Source organism: Glycine max, chromosome 16 (assembly GCF_000004515.6).
Source record: "Glycine max cultivar Williams 82 chromosome 16, Glycine_max_v4.0, whole genome shotgun sequence".
NCBI classification, from domain to species: Eukaryota; Viridiplantae; Streptophyta; class Magnoliopsida; order Fabales; family Fabaceae; genus Glycine; species Glycine max.
In genome coordinates, this window is record NC_038252.2 from 31334788 (window position 1) to 31358394 (window position 23607).

At 30.2% G+C, this 23607-nt stretch overlaps 2 protein-coding genes across 9 annotated transcripts; one reads left to right on the forward strand and one right to left on the reverse strand.

The window, feature by feature from the left end:
- The first annotated feature begins 7290 nt into the window (after positions 1-7290).
- Positions 7291-10435, forward strand: FT2B (protein FLOWERING LOCUS T-like). Its single transcript, NM_001289356.2, has 4 exons — positions 7291-7551; positions 7739-7800; positions 7932-7972; positions 10138-10435. Exons 1-4 carry the CDS (start codon positions 7351-7353, stop codon positions 10362-10364), a joined length of 531 nt encoding a protein of 176 aa, NP_001276285.1. The 5' UTR covers positions 7291-7350; the 3' UTR covers positions 10365-10435.
- Positions 10436-16552: 6117 nt separating this feature from the next.
- On the reverse strand, positions 16553-23307 carry LOC100815482 (uncharacterized metal-dependent hydrolase YabD). Of its 8 annotated transcripts, none has more exons than XR_418869.4 (9): positions 22797-23307; positions 22652-22733; positions 22523-22573; positions 19967-20067; positions 18502-18655; positions 18175-18405; positions 17613-17814; positions 17272-17462; positions 16553-17013 (listed from the first exon to the last, which is right to left on the reverse strand). XR_418869.4 is itself a non-coding variant. In XM_006599361.4 (7 exons), exons 1-7 carry the CDS (start codon positions 22994-22996, stop codon positions 17785-17787), a joined length of 849 nt encoding a protein of 282 aa, XP_006599424.1. In that variant the 5' UTR covers positions 22997-23307; the 3' UTR covers positions 17257-17784. The 8 variants fall into 8 exon arrangements, 2 of the variants coding, with proteins under 2 accessions (XP_006599424.1, XP_003548050.1); XR_418866.4 differs by having other exon boundaries at positions 17613-17842; positions 22797-23305; XR_005889055.1 differs by having other exon boundaries at positions 17537-17842; positions 22797-23305.
- Between the last annotated feature and the right edge of the window lie 300 nt (positions 23308-23607).

The window sequence follows — 23607 nt, forward strand, 5'->3', positions numbered from 1 at the left end:
AGAGTTTACCGAGTTTACTTAGAGTTTATAAAATCTACCCAGAGTCTACTAAAAAAAGAGTTTATTCAAGAGTCAATTCATAGAAGGTAAGTAACTTGTAAACTCATAAGAGTTAGCGAGTTATTTCGAGGGTTTGATAACCATGTGCAAAAGTATAGCCACTCAATCGAGTGAAAGAGTTGGAAGTTGCATAATTTTATGAAGATTTGAAGACTTTGCACTTGATATCGGTTGTGGTACATTTACCATAGTCATGATAGGCAACACAACCATAATAAGAGCATAATTTCCCTCTAGAATAGTGCTAACCATTCGACAACGATTGTGGTAAATTTCACCACAACTGTGGTCAATCCATGAGAGCTGTAATCAATCCACAATGCCTTAGAGCTTATGCATCACTATTTTCAAACCACGACCCTAGTGGATTTATTCATAGTCGTAGTGTGTCTTTTCAAACTGATATCTTTTAGGAAGATATAAATAGGGCTTCAAACTTTGTAAAAATGATTGTTTGATCACTTTTATCTCTTACAAATTTTGAGAGAACCTTTAAGACTTTTTAGAGTTGTTTGTGATCATCGTTCTTACCTTATTAGTATATCTATGTCTACTTCATATAGGATTCCAAGTTTCACTTTGACCATGAACAACTAATTCCCTTGGTTTAGAGGTTATTATGTAATTATTCAATTGTATCCATTTTTTTGTTCTTAATTAAATTTATGAGTGTTTTATGTTAATTATTTATTTTTCTTATTCTTATTGTTTATTTGGAACTTGTTCGTTGAATTGTGACGGTTTATCTACATAAACACTGTATAACACTAAGAGATGTTGAGTAAAGTAAACTTCAAGCTCTTCAAAACTTTTTGCATGTGATAATAACTGTAATGGATTTCAAAGTTTATTTATGAAACCCTTGATGTGTGAGTTATACTTTTAAATAAATGAGAATTTCTTATACATGAGTTCTCACTTAGTAAAATTTGTTTTGATTGAGACTTTTGATCCCTTTTTCCTAATCTCTTTTTATTTACTTTGGCCATATATATATATAAACTAGGCCACCTTTTTGCTGGAATATCAGTCACAAACCTGATACATTAAGAGAGGACTAGTGGTATAATATTACAACATTAAGCTAGAAAAACTAATAAATGTATAGCTTAGTTCATGTATGCGTATAAATTAATGGCATGTTAGAACCATAATTTTGGGCTCACCAATGGAGGTATTCTCTCAAATTGGGGTCATTGGAGCTAGGTGCATTAGGATCAACTGTGATCTCTCAATGAGTTTGAGTTGAGAGAATGGAAATCAAGTTGTATTAAGTTAGAAATTACTTCCTTTACTCAAAATAAGTGTCATATTTTTAAAAAAATTGTCCCAAATAAATATGGCATTTAATTTTTTAATATTATAACATTTATTGTTCTTTTCTATCAATAACCCTAACAAATATCAATTTAGTTTTTAAATCTAATATTAATAATATTTTTTTCATCTATTTAATTATTTATTAGTTTTTGTTAGTATGTACAAAATACCCTAGTGCACACTTATTTTATCACGGATCAAGAGTACCATTCATTCTGATGATAATTTGGATGTCATTTTTGCTTAAAAAAGAGAAGCTAGCTAGAAACTACTACAGTATATTGTAAGATCTAATGATCGACGGTTGCAATTAGAGCCGTAATATTGCATTAGCTGCTCATATCCCTAGTTACTATTATACATATGTTTTTATTATTTATAAAAGGAATGAGTTTTTATTTTCATCTTTTTTTTAAAAAAAAAAAAGAAAACTTTTGATTTTATCCTTTTACAATTTAAAATAATTATTTTTAGTTCCTATAATTAAAATGAAACAATTTTCTTTTTTGTATCTGTAAAACAAATTATTAATTTAGTTTTCATCCCTAAAAAAATATAAAAAAATAATATGGCATCACTATCTCTGATACCTAAAGATAGATAAATGATATTTATTTTAGTGCTCTCTAGAAAGAATTTTAGAAATGTCATATGCTAATATGGTATTGCATAGATTAGTTTGTAGTTTTGGTGGGTTGTTGTTTACAATTTAGATTCTTTATGTAAAACTTAATACAGGAGATGGAAATGGTTTTTGGGAGATAGCTTGTCATTTATAGGCTCTGTCACACGCGAGGCTGGCAGGATATCACAATAGAGGGCATGCAAATACCAACTTATTTGGTTTGGTGGTTTGGTAAAGTGTGTAGGATGCATTGTACTACACAGTTGAAAAAGTTTGAAGGTTAAATTTTAATTTTGATGATAACACTCACACGCATGTTGTAAGTATAATTTGTTATGTTTTGAATATATATACTTTTGATAAGATCAATTCTAAAGAAAATCCCATATAAACTTTATAAAAGAAGAAAATTGAATATCCCATTTAAGTGTCTTTGGATGTAAATGTTTAATTTGTGTTATACAATGAAAAGGATAATTTAGACAAATTTAATGCAAAAGTCAATGACACAATCTTTTTAGGAAATGCAAGTCATAGTAATTAAGACTTATAAAGTATACAATAGAAGGACATCAATTGTTTAAGAACCTGCTCATGTTTGATAAGTCTAACCCCCAAGAGGCAGGAAAGGACATTGTTGATAGTGCTGCAGATTTATTGGGAGACTTATACTAAAAGGAAAGGGATCTCCATAGAAGAGAAGGTAGATAAAGCTAAACATAAAAGCCAAAATAATGAAACTACCTAAAGAGTGGAAGACCTTAAAGGATCATCCCTTAAATAATGTGATAGGTGCATGACATCACAAAAAAAGGTACCAACTCGTCAGTCTATTAGGAACATATGCAATACAATGACCTTTAATTTGTTTCTCTAGTAGAACCAAAAACCATAGATGTAATTGATGAGTATTGGCAACTTGCAAAGCAAGATGAGCTAAATCAGTTTAAAATAAATTATGCTTGAGAATTAGTGTCCAAACCCAATGGTCATCAAATTATAAGCAGAAAGTGAATTTAAGAATAAGCTGATGAATATCGAGCATCATTTAGAAAATAGGAAGACACCTGACTAAGGGTTATAATCAGGAAGAGGATGCTCCTGTAGTTAGGTAGAAGCTATTATACTTTTGTAATTAGCCATTAATGAATCTACTCCCATGCACTATCAACAGTTAAATTAATTGATAATATGAATTTCAAATATTAAAGTAATACTATTTTACTCATTTTTATCATATTTTAAAGGTATAGATTAGTGAAAAATCTTGTCTCTTAATTATATTGTCAAAGGTTTGATATTTAAGTTTGTGTGTACGAAAAACATTTTTTATAAGCCAGAGAGCAAAAAGTTCGATCAATTCTGCCAAAGCCTCTCAATCTACTGCTTCTGAAAAGACTTGTTATTCAGTTAGGAAGTATAGTTTAAATATGGGCTTTTATCTTATTTGTTCTCCTCTACTTACAAACTGGGTAAGAAGAAGTAGAAATGTGCAATTAAGATGAATGACAATCGGTTAATTCCTAAAATAAATTTCAATACCTCTAAAATAATAGTCATGACTTCCAACCCAAAATATTTTAGTTAAGAAAAAAAATATAAAAAAAACGTGACTCTTAAACATTACTACAGTGTGTGGTAAAATATTAATGCTAAACATAGTTTAATACTTCAATAAATAGAAATGGTTAGATCGATAAGTCTCTACTTTCAATTTCTTTCGAAACATCAGATGATCTGTATTCTAAAATGAGTTGTTGGTGTTGGGGGTCCACTAAAGCTAATTTGCTTTCCAAAATTCGAATATGATTTTGAATCCAATGCTCTCCCGTTCTTCCACAGATTGGAGGAAAAAAAAAGCTAAGGGTGATGGTGAACGATATATATGTTCACAAATGATTCCCATTCAAGTCTCTTTCACAATTAATCTTCATTTTAGATTCCTCATTTCTACATAGCAATTGGAGGAACCAAAGGGGATAACCCAACCGAGGTCACTATGCAAAGAAGAATTTATAGCCAATAAATGTTGTTGAGAACAAAAGTATATATTACAAGAAACTATATTTTAATTTTCAATTCGAGCCAACCATTTATCTAAATAGTATAAGATGTTCCACCGTGATTCATTTTCATTGTAAAAATTTACATTTGGTGACCAACAAACAAGAGATATAATGTTTGTTCAAAGGTTCATATTTTTTTATCAACCAATTTAACTCAACTAATTAGCCTTTATAGTTGCAATAATTAACCTTAAACTAAATTAAGAATTCATAATAGTAATATATATATATATATATATATATATATATATATATAATCGTTACAAAAAAAGGATTTATAATTTCATTGTAGACTTTACTTGAAGTTGTTAGCTAATTGTTTAAATTAACTAGAAATAAAGTTAGACTTTCTTGAATAAATAAATAAAGTTATATAACATTACACATAAAATAGTAATTAAAGACTGCTACAAATGTTGGTCCAAGAATCTCTTTCTTGGCGATAAAAACATAAAAAAAAGTCAATGTATAGAAAAATTCTCTTGTGAAAAGGCTCTTTCTCGACAACCATGTAGAAGAGAGATACAACCGCAGTATATTTTTTTCCGAACCGAACATAGACATAGTGTGACCTATTGGCCAATATTTTGGACTGGTATGCTATATGGAATAAGTGAGTGGTGTTGGAATTTGTTGCCCACGTCATCTTTTCATGTCATAATTTTACATTATTTTTATATTAAAAATTATTCATTTATTTTATTTATAAATAGAAGTATGAAATAAATGGCATATCTTATCAAAATTTAATATTTTCTATGATAAAAACTAGACACAAGATGATACATTATGACATTTAATTATATATGTATTACTTTTAATACATGTATCAAAAACTAATTATATGCAACTTCTCGATAGCCTATTTTACCATAGTAGATGTATCCTAACTAATGCTATCAATAGTTAGTAATGTAGTTAAAAAATTATAAGCTAAATGATTTAAATAAAAGGTGTTAAATTTTTTTTTTATGGATTAAAAATATGTTTATTAGTGTAAAACAAAGTAGAATGACATAAAAGAAGAAGTTGCAATAAGACAATAAGATTAAAAATTAAACATAAAAGGAAAAAGAGATATGTGCTGACATTGTAAAGTTTTTTTTTTAATTACATACTGTTATTTAATTATTAACCATTATATATGATAAATTTATTAACTTTTGATAATAATTACCAAAAAGTTATATAGTGGAAAATCTTATACTCTAACATTATATATCCATTAAGCTCAAAATAAAAAACAAACAATTATAAGTTTAAATATTATGTAAAGAGTGTGTATTTTTTATTGTTATATAAAAAATGCGTTTAATGTAGTTTTTTCTTAACTTATTTTCTCTCTAAAAGAAGAAGTTAGACGAAATATTTTTCCTCTTCCTATACCCCCCAATCCCCCAAAGAAGTAAACAGAAAAAAGAGTTGCCAAAGGTCTTATGGGAATGCAAACTCAACACCCAGCCAAAATTAAAAATTGTGTATACCAAACTCGAACAACAAATTGACAGTGACAAAATAAATGTGGAGAAGTTTCAACATGATCTTCACATAATAAACAAAGCATACCAGCAGAATCATTTAGCACCTTCCTCCGAGACAAATTATATTTAGAACGAATTCGTTTTAGAAGGAGTTGCACCTTTCCGACCTTCTAACTCTGAATGTGCTGAGGAGTTCATCTCATTCACATATAGTAGACCATAAGAAGCTAAAATTTATTAATTAATCAATTAAATCTACTTTAATCAAATGAGTTTTTAAGCAAATGAAATAAGCTAAAAACTAATTTGAAAGCTTTTGACTAACGCACTTTTTTTATAACCACAAACATTTGTTTGTACACGAAAATCATATGGAAATGAAAATATTCTTTATTTATTATAACTCTTATAAGTCCTGCATATATTATTGTCACGGTGGTCTATTTTTTTTTACGGGATTCTTTTGTTGTTTATTATCTTCATCCATGTATAAAATAATTGTTGTGAATTCGATGGATAAAACATTGAGAGATATCTATACTAATGAGTTAGGAACACATCACACATAAATTTAACTAACATCACATTCAATCCAATAAGAGAAAAGGTTTGTACATCCTTTTTACTTGTATGTTATTCAATTTGTCAATTTTTATTTAATATAAAATTTCGCATTCCCACTTAGACTTTAACAAACATCTTAACAAAGATTCTTTTAATGTCCCTAATTAATGGGTGCTTTCAAGGATCAATTTTTATTTAATATAAAATTTCGCATTCCCACTTAGACTTTAACAAACATCTTAACAAAGATTCTTTTAATGTCCCTAATTAATGGGTGCTTTCAAGGATCAATTTAAACCTTTTCTTTTCTTTCATTCCTCTTCATGGTAGGAAACCACAAGATATAGATCCTTTGATGGTTTGAGGCAGCCACACATGAAACACGAAGCCAAAGTGATGAAATTAAAAGTGCAGCTAGATATTTGTTGTCCACAGTGAGGAGAATATATCATTCTTAGAAAACTAATGATGTTTCTACTTTTTAGATTAGAAATTAAGGTGAGAATATTCATCTACGATCTAATAGCTCACCGAAATTTCTATTCGGGTAATATTGGAGGGTTATTGAAAATCTGCACAAAGAAATATCAAACCACAAAAGTTGAACCATTGTAAAGTCAAAATGATTCTTGAGAGGGAAAGCTAAATGTCTATGGGGTAATAATTATGAATGCTAGAACGACATGCACGAGGCATATATAAAGGTGGCTCTAAAATATGCATTGATATGGAATGGAATCTATTTAAAGTTACTGTAACTGTGGATATTTTTTTCTTTTAATTTGTGTCACATACATGTGACCACACGATTGGTTCGATATATTTATGTATATAAATTTGGGTAATATTTGAACACCTTACAATTTTATACACTTCAAATCTTAACCATTAAAATTATATATATCCAACAGTCATGAGGTCATTGTTCATTGATAAACCATTTCAATTACCTATAAAAACTTCATGGTTCACCCGTGAACCATTTAACCTATGGGTCCACAGTGGAAGTCACTAAATTAACCCTTCAAATTTTGTGGGTCATGCAGAAACTCACCTTCTTTTCTCATGCATATATATGTAGGTCCAGAATCTCTTAAATTTTGAAAGCGACAAGCACAAGCGATTCAAGGCTATTGACTCGGGTATAAATAGAGACGACCTCATCATAGTTGGTGTCATAACAAAGCATAAGAAAACCAATTGTAAAGTAGTTTCCACTGTCTCCTTATTGATCATGCCTCGTGGAAGTAGGGACCCTCTAGTTGTTGGGCGTGTGATTGGGGATGTATTGGACCCTTTTGAATGTTCTATTCCTATGAGGGTCACCTACAATAACAAAGATGTCAGCAATGGATGTGAATTCAAACCCTCACAAGTTGTCAACCAACCAAGAATAAATATCGGTGGTGATGATTTCAGGAACTTCTACACTTTGGTAACAAATTAATTATGTCCAATTACTCTTGTGATTTTAAGTTGAAGTAGTGGTTGCAATATCGATCATTAATAAAAGTGTTAAGTATATATTGTCTATCTTCTTTAAGCAAAAAAGACATGCAAACGTCACAATGAATAGTAGTTTCTAGCTTAATACAACTTGATTTCATTTCTCTCATTGATAGATCGCGGTTGATCCTGATGCACCTAGCCCAAGTGATCCCAATTTCAGAGAATACCTCCATTGGTGAGCCAAATAATTAATGTGGTTCCAAATGTCATGAATATATTCGTACACATGAATTGAACTATACATTTATGAATTTTTCTAGCATAATGTTGCAATAATATTATAACACTCCTCTCTCAATGTATCAGGTTAGTAACTGACATTCCAGCAACAACGGGGCCTACTTTCGGTATGTATGATGTTCATTCCTTTTTAAAACCTTATTTTTTTCTGTGCTTAAACCTAATTAATATGCAAACCATAATATATTACACTGATATAGGAACTCAATTTTTTCAAAATCATTATTATTTATTTTACTTGATGAAGATCTTAGAAATTTCATTGAACACTGGATGCCTATAACTCGTAAGTTTTGGAATCAAAGGCAAGTGGATATATGATAAGAATCGAAACCAACATCATTAATAATTAATTTACTGAGAATATATACTGGATGGCAATTAAACTATGGATATTCTACAAGGTTCCATCAACTTTTATCTTACTGGAGTTTATCTTTTGTCGTTTGAAGTAGTACGTCTTTTTTCTAACATATACATATGATGTCCGTGTTTATGAGAATATTTATGTGGTCCAAATTAAAAAGTATTGAATTTATTTATTTTTTGTTTTTGATATACAGAATATTCTTGTTAATTGAACATTTTGTTATGTCTTAAATTCATATGGATAGTTGTTAGATTTATTATTTTTATTTAATTATATCAAAGTCAAAAGGTTTGATTAAAGGAAAAGAATAAATTATTTGGTTAATAATATGTACACCCCAAAAATATCCAATATATATTATTATTGTATTAGAATCATAGCTAATTTTAATTGGTTTCGTTCTCCTGGTTTACGTTTGCCTGTGAATTTAATTTGGATATGAAATAGGAATTCCCCTTTCGCCATAGATATATATAAAGTAGTTTTAATTCATTTGGTGGCTAACATAATAGATCGAGATACATAGTTGGTTCAAGCAATGTAAGGGAGGAATGTGCACCTCTAGAAAAGAAAACTATGCCTCGACTTTTCTGGCACACACTCAATATTGAAAATTAATTTTGATTTTGATGTTTCAAAAAAGTTTTTATTGGTTCTAACTTCATAAGTTTTAAATGTTTTAGAATGGTTCTTGTCATTACCTTGTGATTATGTGGCATACATCTATATTTGTCAGGTCAAAAGCTATTCTAAAATAATATGTAATGTGACAGATACATATATATCACTTTTTTTTGCTGACATAGATACATAGTACATATTATCAGTAAGTGACAAAATAAAAAAATTGATAGTTAAGAGCTAAGACTACATTAAGTCATATTTACAATAATATTTAACAACATGTTTTACCTTAAAAGATTAAAAATATAAAGTAGTTGGAGAAATCAGCCAAAGTATGAACCATATATAAAACCATTCAAGTCTTGTTTAATTTCTCCAAATTGTTAATGTTCATCAACATGCGAAAAAGAAGAGAAGATTCATTTATTCAAGAAGAAAGTCACAAAGCAACTGTTGTGACTAAAGGAGAATATTCCTATTGAATAGATTAACTTTAATTTGTTGGCCACCTCTCCAAAATCACATGGCAAGATAACACTAAAACCTTCATATAGGATCTACAGAGTTGAAGAATTTCATAGAAAAAGCTTCATAACTTGTTGATGCAAATTTGAATACTGTTTTAGCAAAAATTGATAAGGTGACTTAGTAGAATAACAATCAGATTTGTCTAAACTCCATTTCCAAACATGACCAAAAGTGAGCAACATATATAATTTAATAAATTCAGCATCAGGATTCAGGACAAACATATTTTCTTTCTAAGTGAAAAAAGACCTTCATTTCAACTTTCACTTTCCACACCCCCATCAACCTACTCACCAAGGTCAGCAATCTTAACATCATTCAAGACTGCATTATGATACAATTGCGATCACATTATCTGCAGTTTCTTAGGACGGTCATGATGAAACCACAATCGTAAATGAGACCAGACCAAAAGCCTTCTACATTTTAAAAAGAAATTAAATAATGTTTCTTTCCAAAATGTTGAAGACTTTTTCCACACATAGGTTATTCAAGTCTATTCTTTTTATCTACAAAGTTAATTGTTAGTTACGTTAAAACATTAATAGGAAAGATTAGAACTTAATTTTTTTTTTCAACCACTAAATCAATCTTATAATTTCTAATTTATTCAAATCTATTAGGGACAATTGTAGTAACCATATAGATCTAAACATTAATAGATTGTCTAGACTTAAATATATTATAATATTATTATTTCTTTCGTGGATATAAATTAATTATAATGACTAATATGCATTGTTGGCACAGGTCATGAGGTTGTAACATATGAAAATCCACGACCCATGATGGGGATCCATCGTATAGTCTTTGTGTTATTTCGTCAACAGGGTAGAGAGACAGTGTATGCACCAGGATGGCGCCAAAATTTCATTACTAGAGAATTTGCTGAACTTTACAATCTTGGATTGCCAGTTGCTGCTGTCTATTTTAACATCCAGAGAGAATCTGGTTGTGGTGGAAGAAGGCTATGTTAATAATAAGACTTAAATAAGTTTTTGATCTTTATAAAATAAGGGACTTTTGAATGTGTTTTTAAAAAATTTTAGTTAAAAAAGACTTATAAGTTTTTGCTTTTATTTTAGTCTTTTAAAGACTTTTTTGTCTTATTCCTTGTTTTCAAGTAAAATTATCATTATATTCTAAAAAAATGTATTTTTAAATTCTCATATGCTCAAAATAGCTTATGATTCAGATTAGCTGATGAAAGATTTAAAAACTCAAATTACATGTGATAGTCTCTTAGGCTCTTGAATGACGTGACAAGTTAATAAATTGTTAATGTTGTTATTATAGAGACTTAAAAAAATTTCAAAAGTCTAAAATTTAAAAAAAAAATCAAATTTTATAGAAAAAAAAACATATTTAAACCTTAAAAATTATTTTATATTATAAAAAAAGCTAAAGTAGCAAGTTTCCTTGAGGGTTTTGGAAATATTGGCAATCGCCCACTCTGTAGTTAGACAGTGTTTTTCAACTTAAACTCGACCTATATTGAAATAAATTGCTAGCTTAGTGGTAGCAATGCAACAGGTCATCTAATATACACATAAATGGAACCGAAGCATTTTGGTTCACTTTTCTTATTTGTATTATTAGTTGAAAAATGTTGTAGATTTTTTTTCGCTAACGATGTTATAGATATTAAAGTGGAAAACAACTTGCGCATAGCTCAAGATAAGTGATACAATATTTATACTTTTGCTTACTATACTTCTGTTTTTAATATGACTAGGATCTATTATATGATTTGATATGTACTTGTAATGCATATTAATTTTAGGGTTATATCTTTACTTTTCGGGTGGAAAATTCTATGGGAATCATAAACTATCAAGAACAATACATATATTTTGAATACGAAAGGGTTAATGTAGAGTTTTCGTGAACTATATCTTATCACGTAGCTTTCAACGTATATAAGGTGGGTTCAAGTTGCTTTTGGATTGGTGTGGATGTAGAAAATGATCCTAAAAAGATCAGGAACCTTTTTACAAGTGGTTCAAAGGATGCTGACAAAAAAAAAAGTGATTCAAATGATATGAATGAACAAAATATATGCTAAAGTCATTGAGTGCAAGATACGAGAAAAATGAAGGTACGGATCAGATTCCTTAAGATATTGACGAGAACGTACATATTTCTTCTGTCAGTTATATATGTTTCAATATCATCTTACAAACATATTGATTTGCGAAACAAGTTTCAAGTCTTATGAAATATGATCCATTTCGTCTCTAACCCTATATATGTTAAATTTCATATTTACTTTTGATAGGTTCATGAACTTCATTACAACTTAACACCGTGGTGAAATCTGAAATTTTTAAACTTATGTAGGTTTTCTTTTTTTACAAATATATATGTACTTTTATACACTATGTGCGTTAGATTTTACCACACTACTAAATATTAAAGATTTATTTAATAAAAATTAAACTATTAGTATAAAACTATAAATGTTGGATTACGATAACAATATGTTTTCGTCTAACGAATTAAACAATAACGATAGAATATACTATAATAAAATTAATATTATATATTAAATTTCTACGCTGATATAGAATTATCTATTAGTTTATTGTATCATGTTAATTTTAATATCAACTTACCATGTCTATATTAGTAGATTCATTTTCATTAAATAAAAAATATTTTAATTAAGGATAATCCAACACCAAACCATTAATAAATGACAAAAAAAATTAGTGCCATACATTCTAACTGAGAAATATTAAGGCTTAGTCATTTCCATTTAGTGTTTTATGGTTTGAGTTTGAGCTATCGTAGATTGTGATTTGTCACTTTAGGAAATTTTCTTTCCCCTACAAAGATGTATTTTGGGCACATGTCATAAGAAAAAACGTAATTAGCGTCCGAAAAAAGCCGATTCTATATGAAAGCTGACTCTATAACGCAGATAAGCATCAGTCATGGGCTTTTGTATTAAAATGGGACAATTTTTTGAAACAATCACCCAAAGGATAGATTTTGAGAAAATTACGGGACCATGGTTAATTAAGTCATTTTTTAAAGTTATTTTAAATTAGTGAAATCATATATAACTTAAACAACATAAATTAACTAATTAAGCACGAGAAGAAAATAAAATGCTACATGTTATTTTACATATTTTTCCTAAATAAATAATTACTATAATTATATCTTTTGATTCGATATAATCAACATCTTTTAGACTTATTTGAAATTGATTCACTCATTCCATTACATTTAAATAATAACTATAAAATGAAACACTAACCAATAGAACCTAAGAAATACAACTTCAAAAATTTATCGGAATAGAATATTATTCAAATAATATCTGACTCTTAATTTCTAGTTGAGGGTACATTGGAAAAACAAAATGAAAAAGGGGATCAGTAAAAATCGTAGGTGTAAATGGCAATTCTTGAAAAAATCTGAAAGTAATATATTATAGCACGACTTCAGTAATGAAAACAAAAAACAAAAATTTAGAAAGTCAGTTTTTAAAACAGATGTTACTTAAAAAAATAAATAAGACAAATTAATATTTTAAAACATGACTTATTCATGTTCCTGTAATTTTCTTAAAATCTATTCACTTTGGTAATTATTTAAAAAATTACTCCATTTTAATACAAAAGCCTTAGACATGTGTTGATTTTCCTAGATGATAAAACCCTAGAAGCTAAATCTGATAGCGTCAGTTTCAAATGAGACTAATTAGATTTGACCAACTTAAGCCGCCACAACACACATACCACGTTAACATTGTCTTTTTATAAATATATGACCATACCAGTTGAACTTTTTTATATTATTTGATTGAAAAGTCAAAAACTATATATATATATATATATATATATTCACTTAATCATCAGAAAAGTACATAACTCAATTTCATAGATGCACGTACTCAATGAATTTCTCAAATGAAAATACAACTAAAAAAAGAAAGCAAATAAATACCAGTTCTTGATTCCAAAAATTTACAATGATTTCGCCAGGAGTTTCCATCTACTACAAAGAATCTTTAATGTTTGCCATCAATTTTTGAAATAATTTACAAATGATTGACCTCAACAGAATATCAAGAAATATAATCATCCATGGATAACTAATAAGAAAACATTGCAAAAATCTGAACTACGCAAAAGCATTACCCTCCTGTGGTGACTAAATGCAGAAGCTACTGAGACAGTTCTATCCTTGGTTTCCACAATTGAAGTAATCAACAAAAGAAAGAAAACATAAATAAAAACAAACGCATTAAGCTAAGAAAGCTAAAGAGTTCAGTTACAGTTGCTGCTTTATTATCCTTCCATTCCTTTTGGAAGTATGAAGGTAGAGAAAATCTAAAGCAAGAAATTATATTAAAATATAAAACAAAAGTTTATCCCATCCCTAGCTACAAGCATCTCATCAAACCCATTAAGTAAAGAATACCATTCTAAACATAGAAAAATCAAAGCAAATGCATGCTCTAAAGATAATTTATCTGCCAAAATTGGACAAGCCGCCAAAAGTGTAAAAATGTTGAATAATATATAATAACTTATTTTTTTCATACGTGAGAATTCATTTTTAAATCATCTTAATTTCAAATACAATCTTATAATTTGAAGTTTAGATTCAGTGTGTGGTTCTGACTTTATGAGAATATTCTGCCACTATATTGCCGAATATAATTTCAAAACCAATTAGTCATCATCTCACTAGTGAGGAGAGGTATATATTCTTTCCTCTCTCATTTTATTCTTTTTCTTTACAACTATGTTTTAGTAAATCTTGAACGTTAGAAACCATACAAAAGTTTTTTCCCTGTCATCTTCACTTTTTACATATTCATTGTAGACTAGTAGCAGCAACACAGAATAGGTGCTTCAGCACCAAAAAAAAAAAAGAGAGAGAGAATAGGTAGGACTTCGTTGCATATAACAAAAAAGAAAAGAAAGGGAATATACAATCCAATTCCTTGGATAAGACATTTATTTAAGATGATTCCTTTGTAAGATAAACACTGAATTCCGTGGTGGGCCATGTTCGCCTTGCCTCAAATATAATTTGTGGCGAGGGAAGATGTTTTTTCATGCCGAGAATTATCATACTTAGTTATTATAAATAAAGTTTGTTTTATGGATCATTTATATTCTCAAAAATATTTATATAAGTTTTTGAAGATGATCAAAGAGTTATATAATATTTTTATTTATTATTTTCATTATTTATATATTAAATAATTTAATAAGAGCAATTGTGATAATTTTATTACAGTAAAAGAATATTAACTTGGGAAAGTGAGGATATTATAGTTATTAGTAAAAAATAATAAGGATATCATAAAAAGGGTTAAAACATGTTTTGTTCTTGATAAATAAGTGAATTTCGTTTTGGGTCTTTAATAAAAAAAATTATATTGAGTTCCTGATAAAATAATAATTTTATTTTTTATGTTTGATATTGTTTTTAGTCCCTAATAAATTTTATTCATTTTTTATTAATCCCTTTTCAAATGGACTACTATAAATAAATAAAATTTATTAGGGACTAAAAAAAATTACTAATTTATTAAAAACTAAAAATAATATCAAGGACAAAAAATAAAATTGTTATTTTATTAAGGACTCAATAAAAAAAAATTATTAAGAAATAAACACAAAAATTAAATATTTATTAGGAATTAAAAATATATTTTAAGCTAAAAAAAATAAAAACAAATTTGCATAAAAATGGTCTAAATAAAAGTGGATGAGGAATTGGTAAGGCAAAAGGGCATTATGAGAGATTCATAGTGTCACCTCACTCATTGCTTATTTTTATTAGTGTTATCAAACTCGATTCGGGCTGGATGTGTTGACTCAAGAACTGGTCACCTAATCGGCCTGAGCCTCTAAATAGAATGGTCACACAACTAATTAATCTAGTGTGACCCAGTTGACTCAACAAATCATGCTATTTTTTTTAAAAAATAATTTTTATTGTTTTTACAACGGGACAACATCACTCATATAAGAAAATTCAATTTATATTTTACACTTGCGTTATTTATAGATTTGTTTGTTTTTACCAATCATAATCGCATCTTGAAATTTGAGATGATAAAACTATTGTCACTTCTAATTTGGCTTCTTACCCTTGGCTTATATTGTTATATACCATATCTCATCTAGTAGACTTATTGGTTTAAAAAATGATTATTTATTAACATAGCAATAATGGGATGAATGGAAAATTTATATTGTCTATATAAAAGAGGTTTTGCAAAAGTTTGTTGACTTAATTGAATTTGTTTTTATATTTGCTACCCTTGCAACAACATAGTTTTAGTAAATAGATTATTTAATTATGTTTGTATGTGTATGCTTAATTCTAAAAAAAATATGTTGCCCAATTTTTAAATAAGTTTATAATTATATTTTTAAATATGTTAAATTTTGTTAAACTTTAAATCTTTAAGTGTACAAATTAACATGTTATGAAATCATTTAGATTTACCTTTAATATAGATGAGTTATGCGAATCAACTAGTGACTCACTAGATCGACATATGATTTAGTATCTCAATCGAGTCAATGACTAGTCCAAATCTGATTACATTTATTTTTAGCTGTTGCTTTTAGAAAATCAATTTTATGATAAGGCCTAATGGTTCTGAGTGCAACTTTGCCTAGCCCTCAATTAATTACTTAGGCCATATAATTTCAGCCAACCCGATCCAAAAAAAGACAAGAGCCATCTAGGATTGGCCTCCACCACAATCTCTCTCCACTCTCCATAGGTTCCTCGATTTGACAGGATTCAATTGCTGCTTCATATGGCATTACACATCACCTGTGTCACTCACTGATATGCTTTGTTCCTCATCTACTTTTGTTTGGAGTTTAGACACAAGTTATGCTTTTGTAAGTTAAAAAATGCTATCACGACTACTCCAGTGCTCATGTTGCCTAACTTTGAATTGCCCTTTGAGATCAAAATAGATGCATTTAGAGTGGCTATTGGTGTTGTCCTCACTCAAAATGGGCACCCTCTTGCGCTCCTCAATAAAAAAAATAATAATAATATGCAATAGAATACAACAAGCGATGTTTGCTATCACGAAATCTGTCGAAAATTAGATGCAGTATTTAGTGGGGCATCAATTCAAGATTATCACATACAGATCAAAAGAATTTGATGGAACTTATGTCACAAGTAATTCAATCACCAGAGCAACAAAAATGGGCTTTCAAACTCCAAGAATTTAATTACCTTTGAAATATGCTATAGGCCGAGTAGAGACAACAGTTTTGCATATTCTCTTTCTCGATCCTACCCTACTTTAGTAGCCATCTTCACTATGCTCACCTCATAGCGTTACCAACTACATTCACTACGACAAGAGTGGCCTCAAGGTTCTTCGTTGAGATTGCCCACCTCAATGGCATTCCTTGAATCATTGATCGTCACTGACTGTGACAAGGTCTTCATTAGTGTGTTTTGGTGGGAGCTTTTAGGGTTGCAAGGAACTTCTCTGAGTTCTCCACAACGTATCACTTGGAAATCCAGTCAGACGGAAGTCATGAATCGTTCCATAGGTGCTTACCTTCAATGCTTTGCTAGCGACCAACCTAAGAGCACTGGTACTCTCTTCTCCACCTTGTTGAATACCAGTACAACACAGGTAGTCATTAAGGAATGTGATATAGATTTTAAGTTCATTTCTACTTAATGTTTGATTTTTTTATTATTGAATTCCAAGTGACAACCTAGCTTAATGTTTTGATTGATCTAAATTTTCTTCAACCTTTGGATTTTTAGTTTTAATTCAATTGATGGACATAACCCCTAGCCTAGTGCCTCTTAATTAAGTTAGAAATAATCATTTGTGTCCTTGGAGAATGATCAAGGTTATACCTTATATTACATTTAATTAGAGAACCTAGTTATATTTTGAGTTGAATACAACACTTGTGTTGGCAATCACTTCTTTTAGGAAAGGAAAGGCAACGCTTCATGAGTTTTTCCTCCAAAATAGCATTCGTGTAGTTATGGCAAGCCATGTTATTTTGTACGTCTATTGGTTCATTTGGTGTACCCTTCCATCTCTGAAATAAGAAAGAACTACATCAAAAGGTTGTTGCATTGAATGTTTAAAAGTAGATAAGACAAGAAAAATTACTATATCCAATGAGGATTGAGCATATGGAATGCAATAAACTTTGGCAGGGATACAATAACTACCACATATATCATACATGTTAGCGAACTCTTCCTGTAATCTATCTGCTCGTACTTAGACGAAATTCTATTTGGAACTTCCCAAAGTAAACTTTGCCAAGCTAGCTCTTTCAAGAAGCAATTGTTTTGTCTACTTTTGAAGTACTTTCGAACCTTCATAGGATAATAACCGGACTGCATTCTGGTAACTTAATTCAGCAAGCTCTTCTTTCGTAATTTCTAGCATAGATGCAACATAATCAAGTACCTGTAAGTATAATGAATTGAAGAGTGTAAATCTAACAAAGCAAGTCACTGTATAAATTTAATATGATTAAATTAATATGTAGGACCTTGAACTACTTGATAATTTTTAATTAGGTCCTTGAACTTTTTTTTTAATTGGGTCCTCTTAACTTGTATTTGTTTTTTAACTGAGCCCTTCTGCCTAAACTGTTGTTACGGGAAATTATCTACCTGAATCAGATGTGAGTCTTCAATTGAAAATATTAACATATATCTCCAAGGAAATCATATAATAAGAGATGCTTTTTTTGAAAACCAAAGGTGACAATAGAGGCAGTTACTTGAGCTACATACATTATGAATGTTTGCGGGATGATTGAGTGTTTCCTTTGGCAACATCGAAGCATCTGCCAAGACATGGGATGAATTACCGAGGGAAGAACCAGAAGTTGATGAAGTTGTTGTTTGGGCAAGAAGCTCTTCGGTGAGAGAAGTATCTCCTTCAACAAAATAAAGAGAATCTATGTTTGACATTGGTAGTGCATCAGGTGCATCTGTCTCCAACAAAATCCTATCAGGAGGGACCTAAATAGAATAGAAAATAAGCATGTCACTGATTTGAAATATATAGTACAAAATTACATTCAACATTAATCATATATCAGGAGTGATGAAAATCACCATCTTCAGCATTTTCTTTGCTTTACTTGCTTTTAGTGACATAAGAAATCCTGAGAAGGAAAAATAAGCACCAAGCTTGGAAAATTCATGAACCATCTCTGCAGAACCTAGGTAAGAATGAAGAATGACACCGGCAGGAAAAGGCCCCAAAAACCTGAAAATATTGAAATTTCTTAGACTGAAATTTCAGGGATGCCACTTCATTATGAAAAATGAGAACAACACCATAACATTAATTGAATGGCTTTCCATTAGATAATGAGAATCTGAGCATCTAACCATGCTAAAAAAGGAGGCCAAATTACAAACATCAGGAAAAAGCCTCTGGTATTATAAACATCTGAGGCTCTAATACAGAAGTAATTTGTAAGGGCAGACAAAACATTGTGATACCCAGGAATGTTTACAGATTTTAATAGCCATTTAATTTTCTCTCTCTCTCTCTCTCACACACACACACACACACCCCTAATATAGAAGTGATAACTTTAATTATATGGGTGTGTATCTATCAATATCAAATCATCTTATTTTCAGCAGTTGATATAAGACCAAGTGATAAGAATTGTTACATGCACCAATTAACAGTACTGCAAATATCACTAAATTTCATGTGGTACTACACTACTACTGACAAGAAAAAATACAAGCAGTTAAAATATGTAGCTGATTATATCTGGTGAATTGAACACATGGCTTAGGTAACTGATTTCACTACCAAAATATTAGAAATTCAGGCAATTTGGAACAAGAAACAAAAAAAAGGAGGAAGCGGAGAAGCTCCAAATCACAATGTAGAATGATGAAGCCAACTTTAGAAGTCATTTCAGTGTAAGAGAATGTTGAGGATGAAAATCCTCCAATAGAGTTTACTAAAATGAATATCAAATCCAACTATATCTGAGAAGCACTGGTTCATTATAACTATATATCAAAGCAATTCAAAACAGTAAGAAAAATAAATTAAGCAATCACAGGAAATCACAATTCCATTTGTACGAAAGATAGAAAACCTTCCTATCATTTAGAAGTCTTGCATACTTGACAAAGTCTACAGAAACAACAATGCATACTTTGACTTTGACCTCATTGAAATTATATAGTTTCTGGATTCTGATAGACAGCAACCACCTTATCAATAGGGCGTATGTCATTGTCAAGTCACATAAAAGAACATGATTAGTTAGGAATTTGAATTTCTGTTTGAATTTAATAAAACAAAGAGATGGGTGATTTTTGCTAGTTTGACTATACACATTCAGATCTAGTAAGAAATAAAAACATCACCAATAGCTGTATCCTACAGAACACGTCCTTTAGTAAAATATGATTTTTCTCTTTCCAATCACCTCAGTATGGAAAGGAACTTTTGCAGTTCGAAAATTTTACATTCCATCATCACTATTATTAAGCAATCTTTTAAAGTAACAATTGAAAGAAGAGAAAGAAGAATGCATATTCATACTTCATTAGCTCAAGAAGATCACCAAAAGCACGAACACAATGAACAGATGCTGGTTTGTTTAACTCTTTTGCAAGTTCAAGCTGCTGCCTCAATACTTCAATCTGCACAAATGTCCTAATGTATTAGCAGCCAACAATCTAGGTAGCATTCTTCTGCATAAATGGTCATCTTCTGTCCTTGATATATGATTGGTCAATGTGTTTCTTATTTTAGCTAAAGTGTCGCATCATTTTCTTTTCGGTAGATCCAAGTTTCCACAAATACCATAAGGCCAGAGCTCTATTTGATAATCTGGCAGTGAAATGTCATTCTTAACTGAAGACATGGGAGATGGGACTGGGCTTTAGCCTTTGGATGTACTACATTAGAGGCACGGCAGCATTACAAACAACAAAATTTTGATAAAGTTTATATAGAATATAACCTTTTATATCAAGAAAAATAAATGTTCATTGAGAAATTGTAGTTTGACCCATTTTGAAGCCTAAGTGCTATGCTTTACAGTCCTTTGAAAATTGGCTTATCCTTAAGGAAGCAAAGCCTCCGAGATTAACAAAAATGGCACCAACCATAAATATTCAGAATTCAGCATCTTTAAAGAAAAGGCTTTTATCAAATTACACACAACCCATCCTTTTTGATTTTCCTACACTAACCCCCCTTTAAGTTTGAAACCATTACACTAACACCCCCTTATATGTTTCAAAACATTACACTAACACCCTCTATAAGGGAGGTGAACGTAATGGTTAAAAAAAGCAAGGAGTGCTTATGTAATAACACGAAACCTCAGGAGGTATTGCTGTAATTTGCTCTAAAGAAAGACCTTCACTCTCTCACTAATGATCAGCAAGTTCCACAATTGCCAAAATTCCTAATTATGTCTATGCAGCAAATTCAGTTTGAAATTTAATTTATTGTTTTCTTTACAGACAATTAGTCAGGGTCATTAACTTTAAGCTCACTTTGCTAAGTAATAAGATTGTTCTCGAATCTCAATCCATGTTCCTTAAGAAAAAATGGTGTTTAATTTCATGTACATACAGCGCTTTTGGTTCTCCTACCTGAACCAAGACTGTAAACAGATGCCAAAATCATCTTTAGGCTTTTTAACCAACAAAATAGGGCCACTCATTCCTAGCCAGAGTTTAAGTACTTTATTCTTTGTGAAAAACCATAAGGTGTCCCTCAAAACCAAAAGGATGAGGGACTAACCACTATCTCAGGTATCGGCTTAGCTCAAATCACAAGGTGCATCCAGTGGGTTTCAAACCTTGAACTGCAGTGTTTGAGAGTACTTAGATAAGTAATTGGTTACATTTCAAAATACTCCAAACAAGTAGATATTTATATCGTAAGACCTTTTATATGTACTGCTTCTTGCTTAAACTGGGAAATGGAAATCGAATTTATTTATGTGTAAAAGCTCTTTACAATATATGGTACAAAATATTGAAATTCTTACAATGAACTCTTAAATAACTCGGACAATATATACTCTCCATTACAACTCAAGATGTACCAAACTGCACCTTAAATAATTCAGCCACTATTTATGATAAATATTTTCAAGCATATCACATCTCACACATGTGAGAATTATAGTGGAAAAATAGTAGTATATTAAAGCAATTTATCTTGTCACGCTCATATGAAATGATTAGATTCATAAAGAAAAACCAAACATTTAGCCCTGACATATTGTAAAATAAAATTCAAAAAGTAATTAGCCGACTGAAATAGAGAATCTGCCCAAAAATATAAAGCAAAAGTGTTATTTAACTACTTCACTGTCAAGTACTCACAGTATTGGTCAATTTAATTAAATTTCCAAGGATTGGCAGCATCAATGATGGGGATATTTAGTCATGGGGAAGAAAAGGAAAAGGGCACATACACTCAGCTTTCCTGGAAGTTACTGCAAATATGCAAATCTGCCTATGCGGATCACATTGCATTTTATACATTTTCTATATTACAGTAGTATCTTTAAATTATTTAGAGTATCCAATAATATATAGATTTATCATAGAATACTTTAAGGTATGCTAGAGATTATCTCTTACAACTAGTTTTCCTATTTTCTTAGTTTCCATAATTTCCTAATATCTTATGATTTGTTTCCTTATTAGTTAAGATTATGATTAGTTAATAGTATAAAAAGGCATATTGAGTTAGGTTTCATGAACAATAGCATCATATTGTAATACAACACAATACACAAGAGAATATTATTCTCCCTACTCTCTCCCTCAACACCTAAAACCCCATAATTCCAACACAGTAATTGCATGCAGAACTGCATATATAGAGAGAGAGGACACATCATATGAGAGGAAAGTATCTTATATGAGAGTGAGAGTGAGAAGATTAAATTTGGATTGTATAACCAAACATGGACAGTTAAAATTTAATCTTAAAAAGTCATGTGACTTTATAAGTAATCACATCACATTAAATCTTAATCACTTGTGTATGATTATACAGTCCAAATTTAATCTTTCACTCACACACCCCCCAATAATAGCCCACAAAAATAACATAACAAGCTAATACCTGCTCAGAAAAATCAATCTTCTTTCCGTGTGATCCTTTGTCCACACCAATCTGAGGAAAAGTCAAAAAGCTCAAACACATCAAATGTTAATTTAAAGAAACTATTTTCATCGATAAACATGCAATTACCTCTCCAACTGCAGCAGAGGGTGTGGAATCAAAATATTCCTTCAACGTTTGAAACCAATTGGGACTCCGTTCCTTAACAAACCTGCAACAACGTCACAAAATAAGGTCATTTCAATTGAGGAAACCAAGAAACAAAAACAATTACCAAGGATGGAGACCGAAGCAAGGAATGACGGAAGGGTATGTTTCGGCCAACTGCTTAACGGAGTGCCAGTCTTGTTCGGAAACTCCGTTAACGGCGAAGTACGCGACGCCGGTGTCTTGCGCGGTTTTGATGAGATGGGGTGCCTTGCTTAAGATTCTCGGGTCCTGAAGGTGACAGTGTGCATCCAACAGTCTCAACATCGTTCGCAATATCTCAAAACCCTATCTTTCTGTGTGGCTATTTGTCAATTGCACTCTTGTGGGGTTTCAAATGGGGAAATTTTATTCGATCAGCGAAAGAAATAAAGAAAGGAAGACCCTGATGCTTCTTCACAAACAGGGATCCAAGAAAGTAAGGACAATGAATAGAAATTTAAACATGTGATTTGACCTTTCTCCCCAAGCATATGAGTGGGAATTCGAACCTGTTACCTCTCATATGCAAAATCCCATGTTGCTATACTCGACCAACTCATTCTGGGTTATGGTAGGATTCAAAGTTGGGAGCTATCAAATCTATTTATAGGTGAGAGACTTCACCCAATTCAAAATAAAAATCCATCCAAAACCAAATACTTTACTAATACTTATATTATTTTATTATTTTAGTATTATATACCATTTAAATTTTATAATGTTTTGTAATATTATGTATAAGAAACTTATACCATACATACTAATTTCTTTTAATATATGAAATTTTACAAATTTTTATTGTAAAAGATTTAACATAATAATAATAAGTTTTGTTAATTATCATCATTTAAAATATAAAAAGAAAATATATGAATTTTAATAAAATAATATTTTAA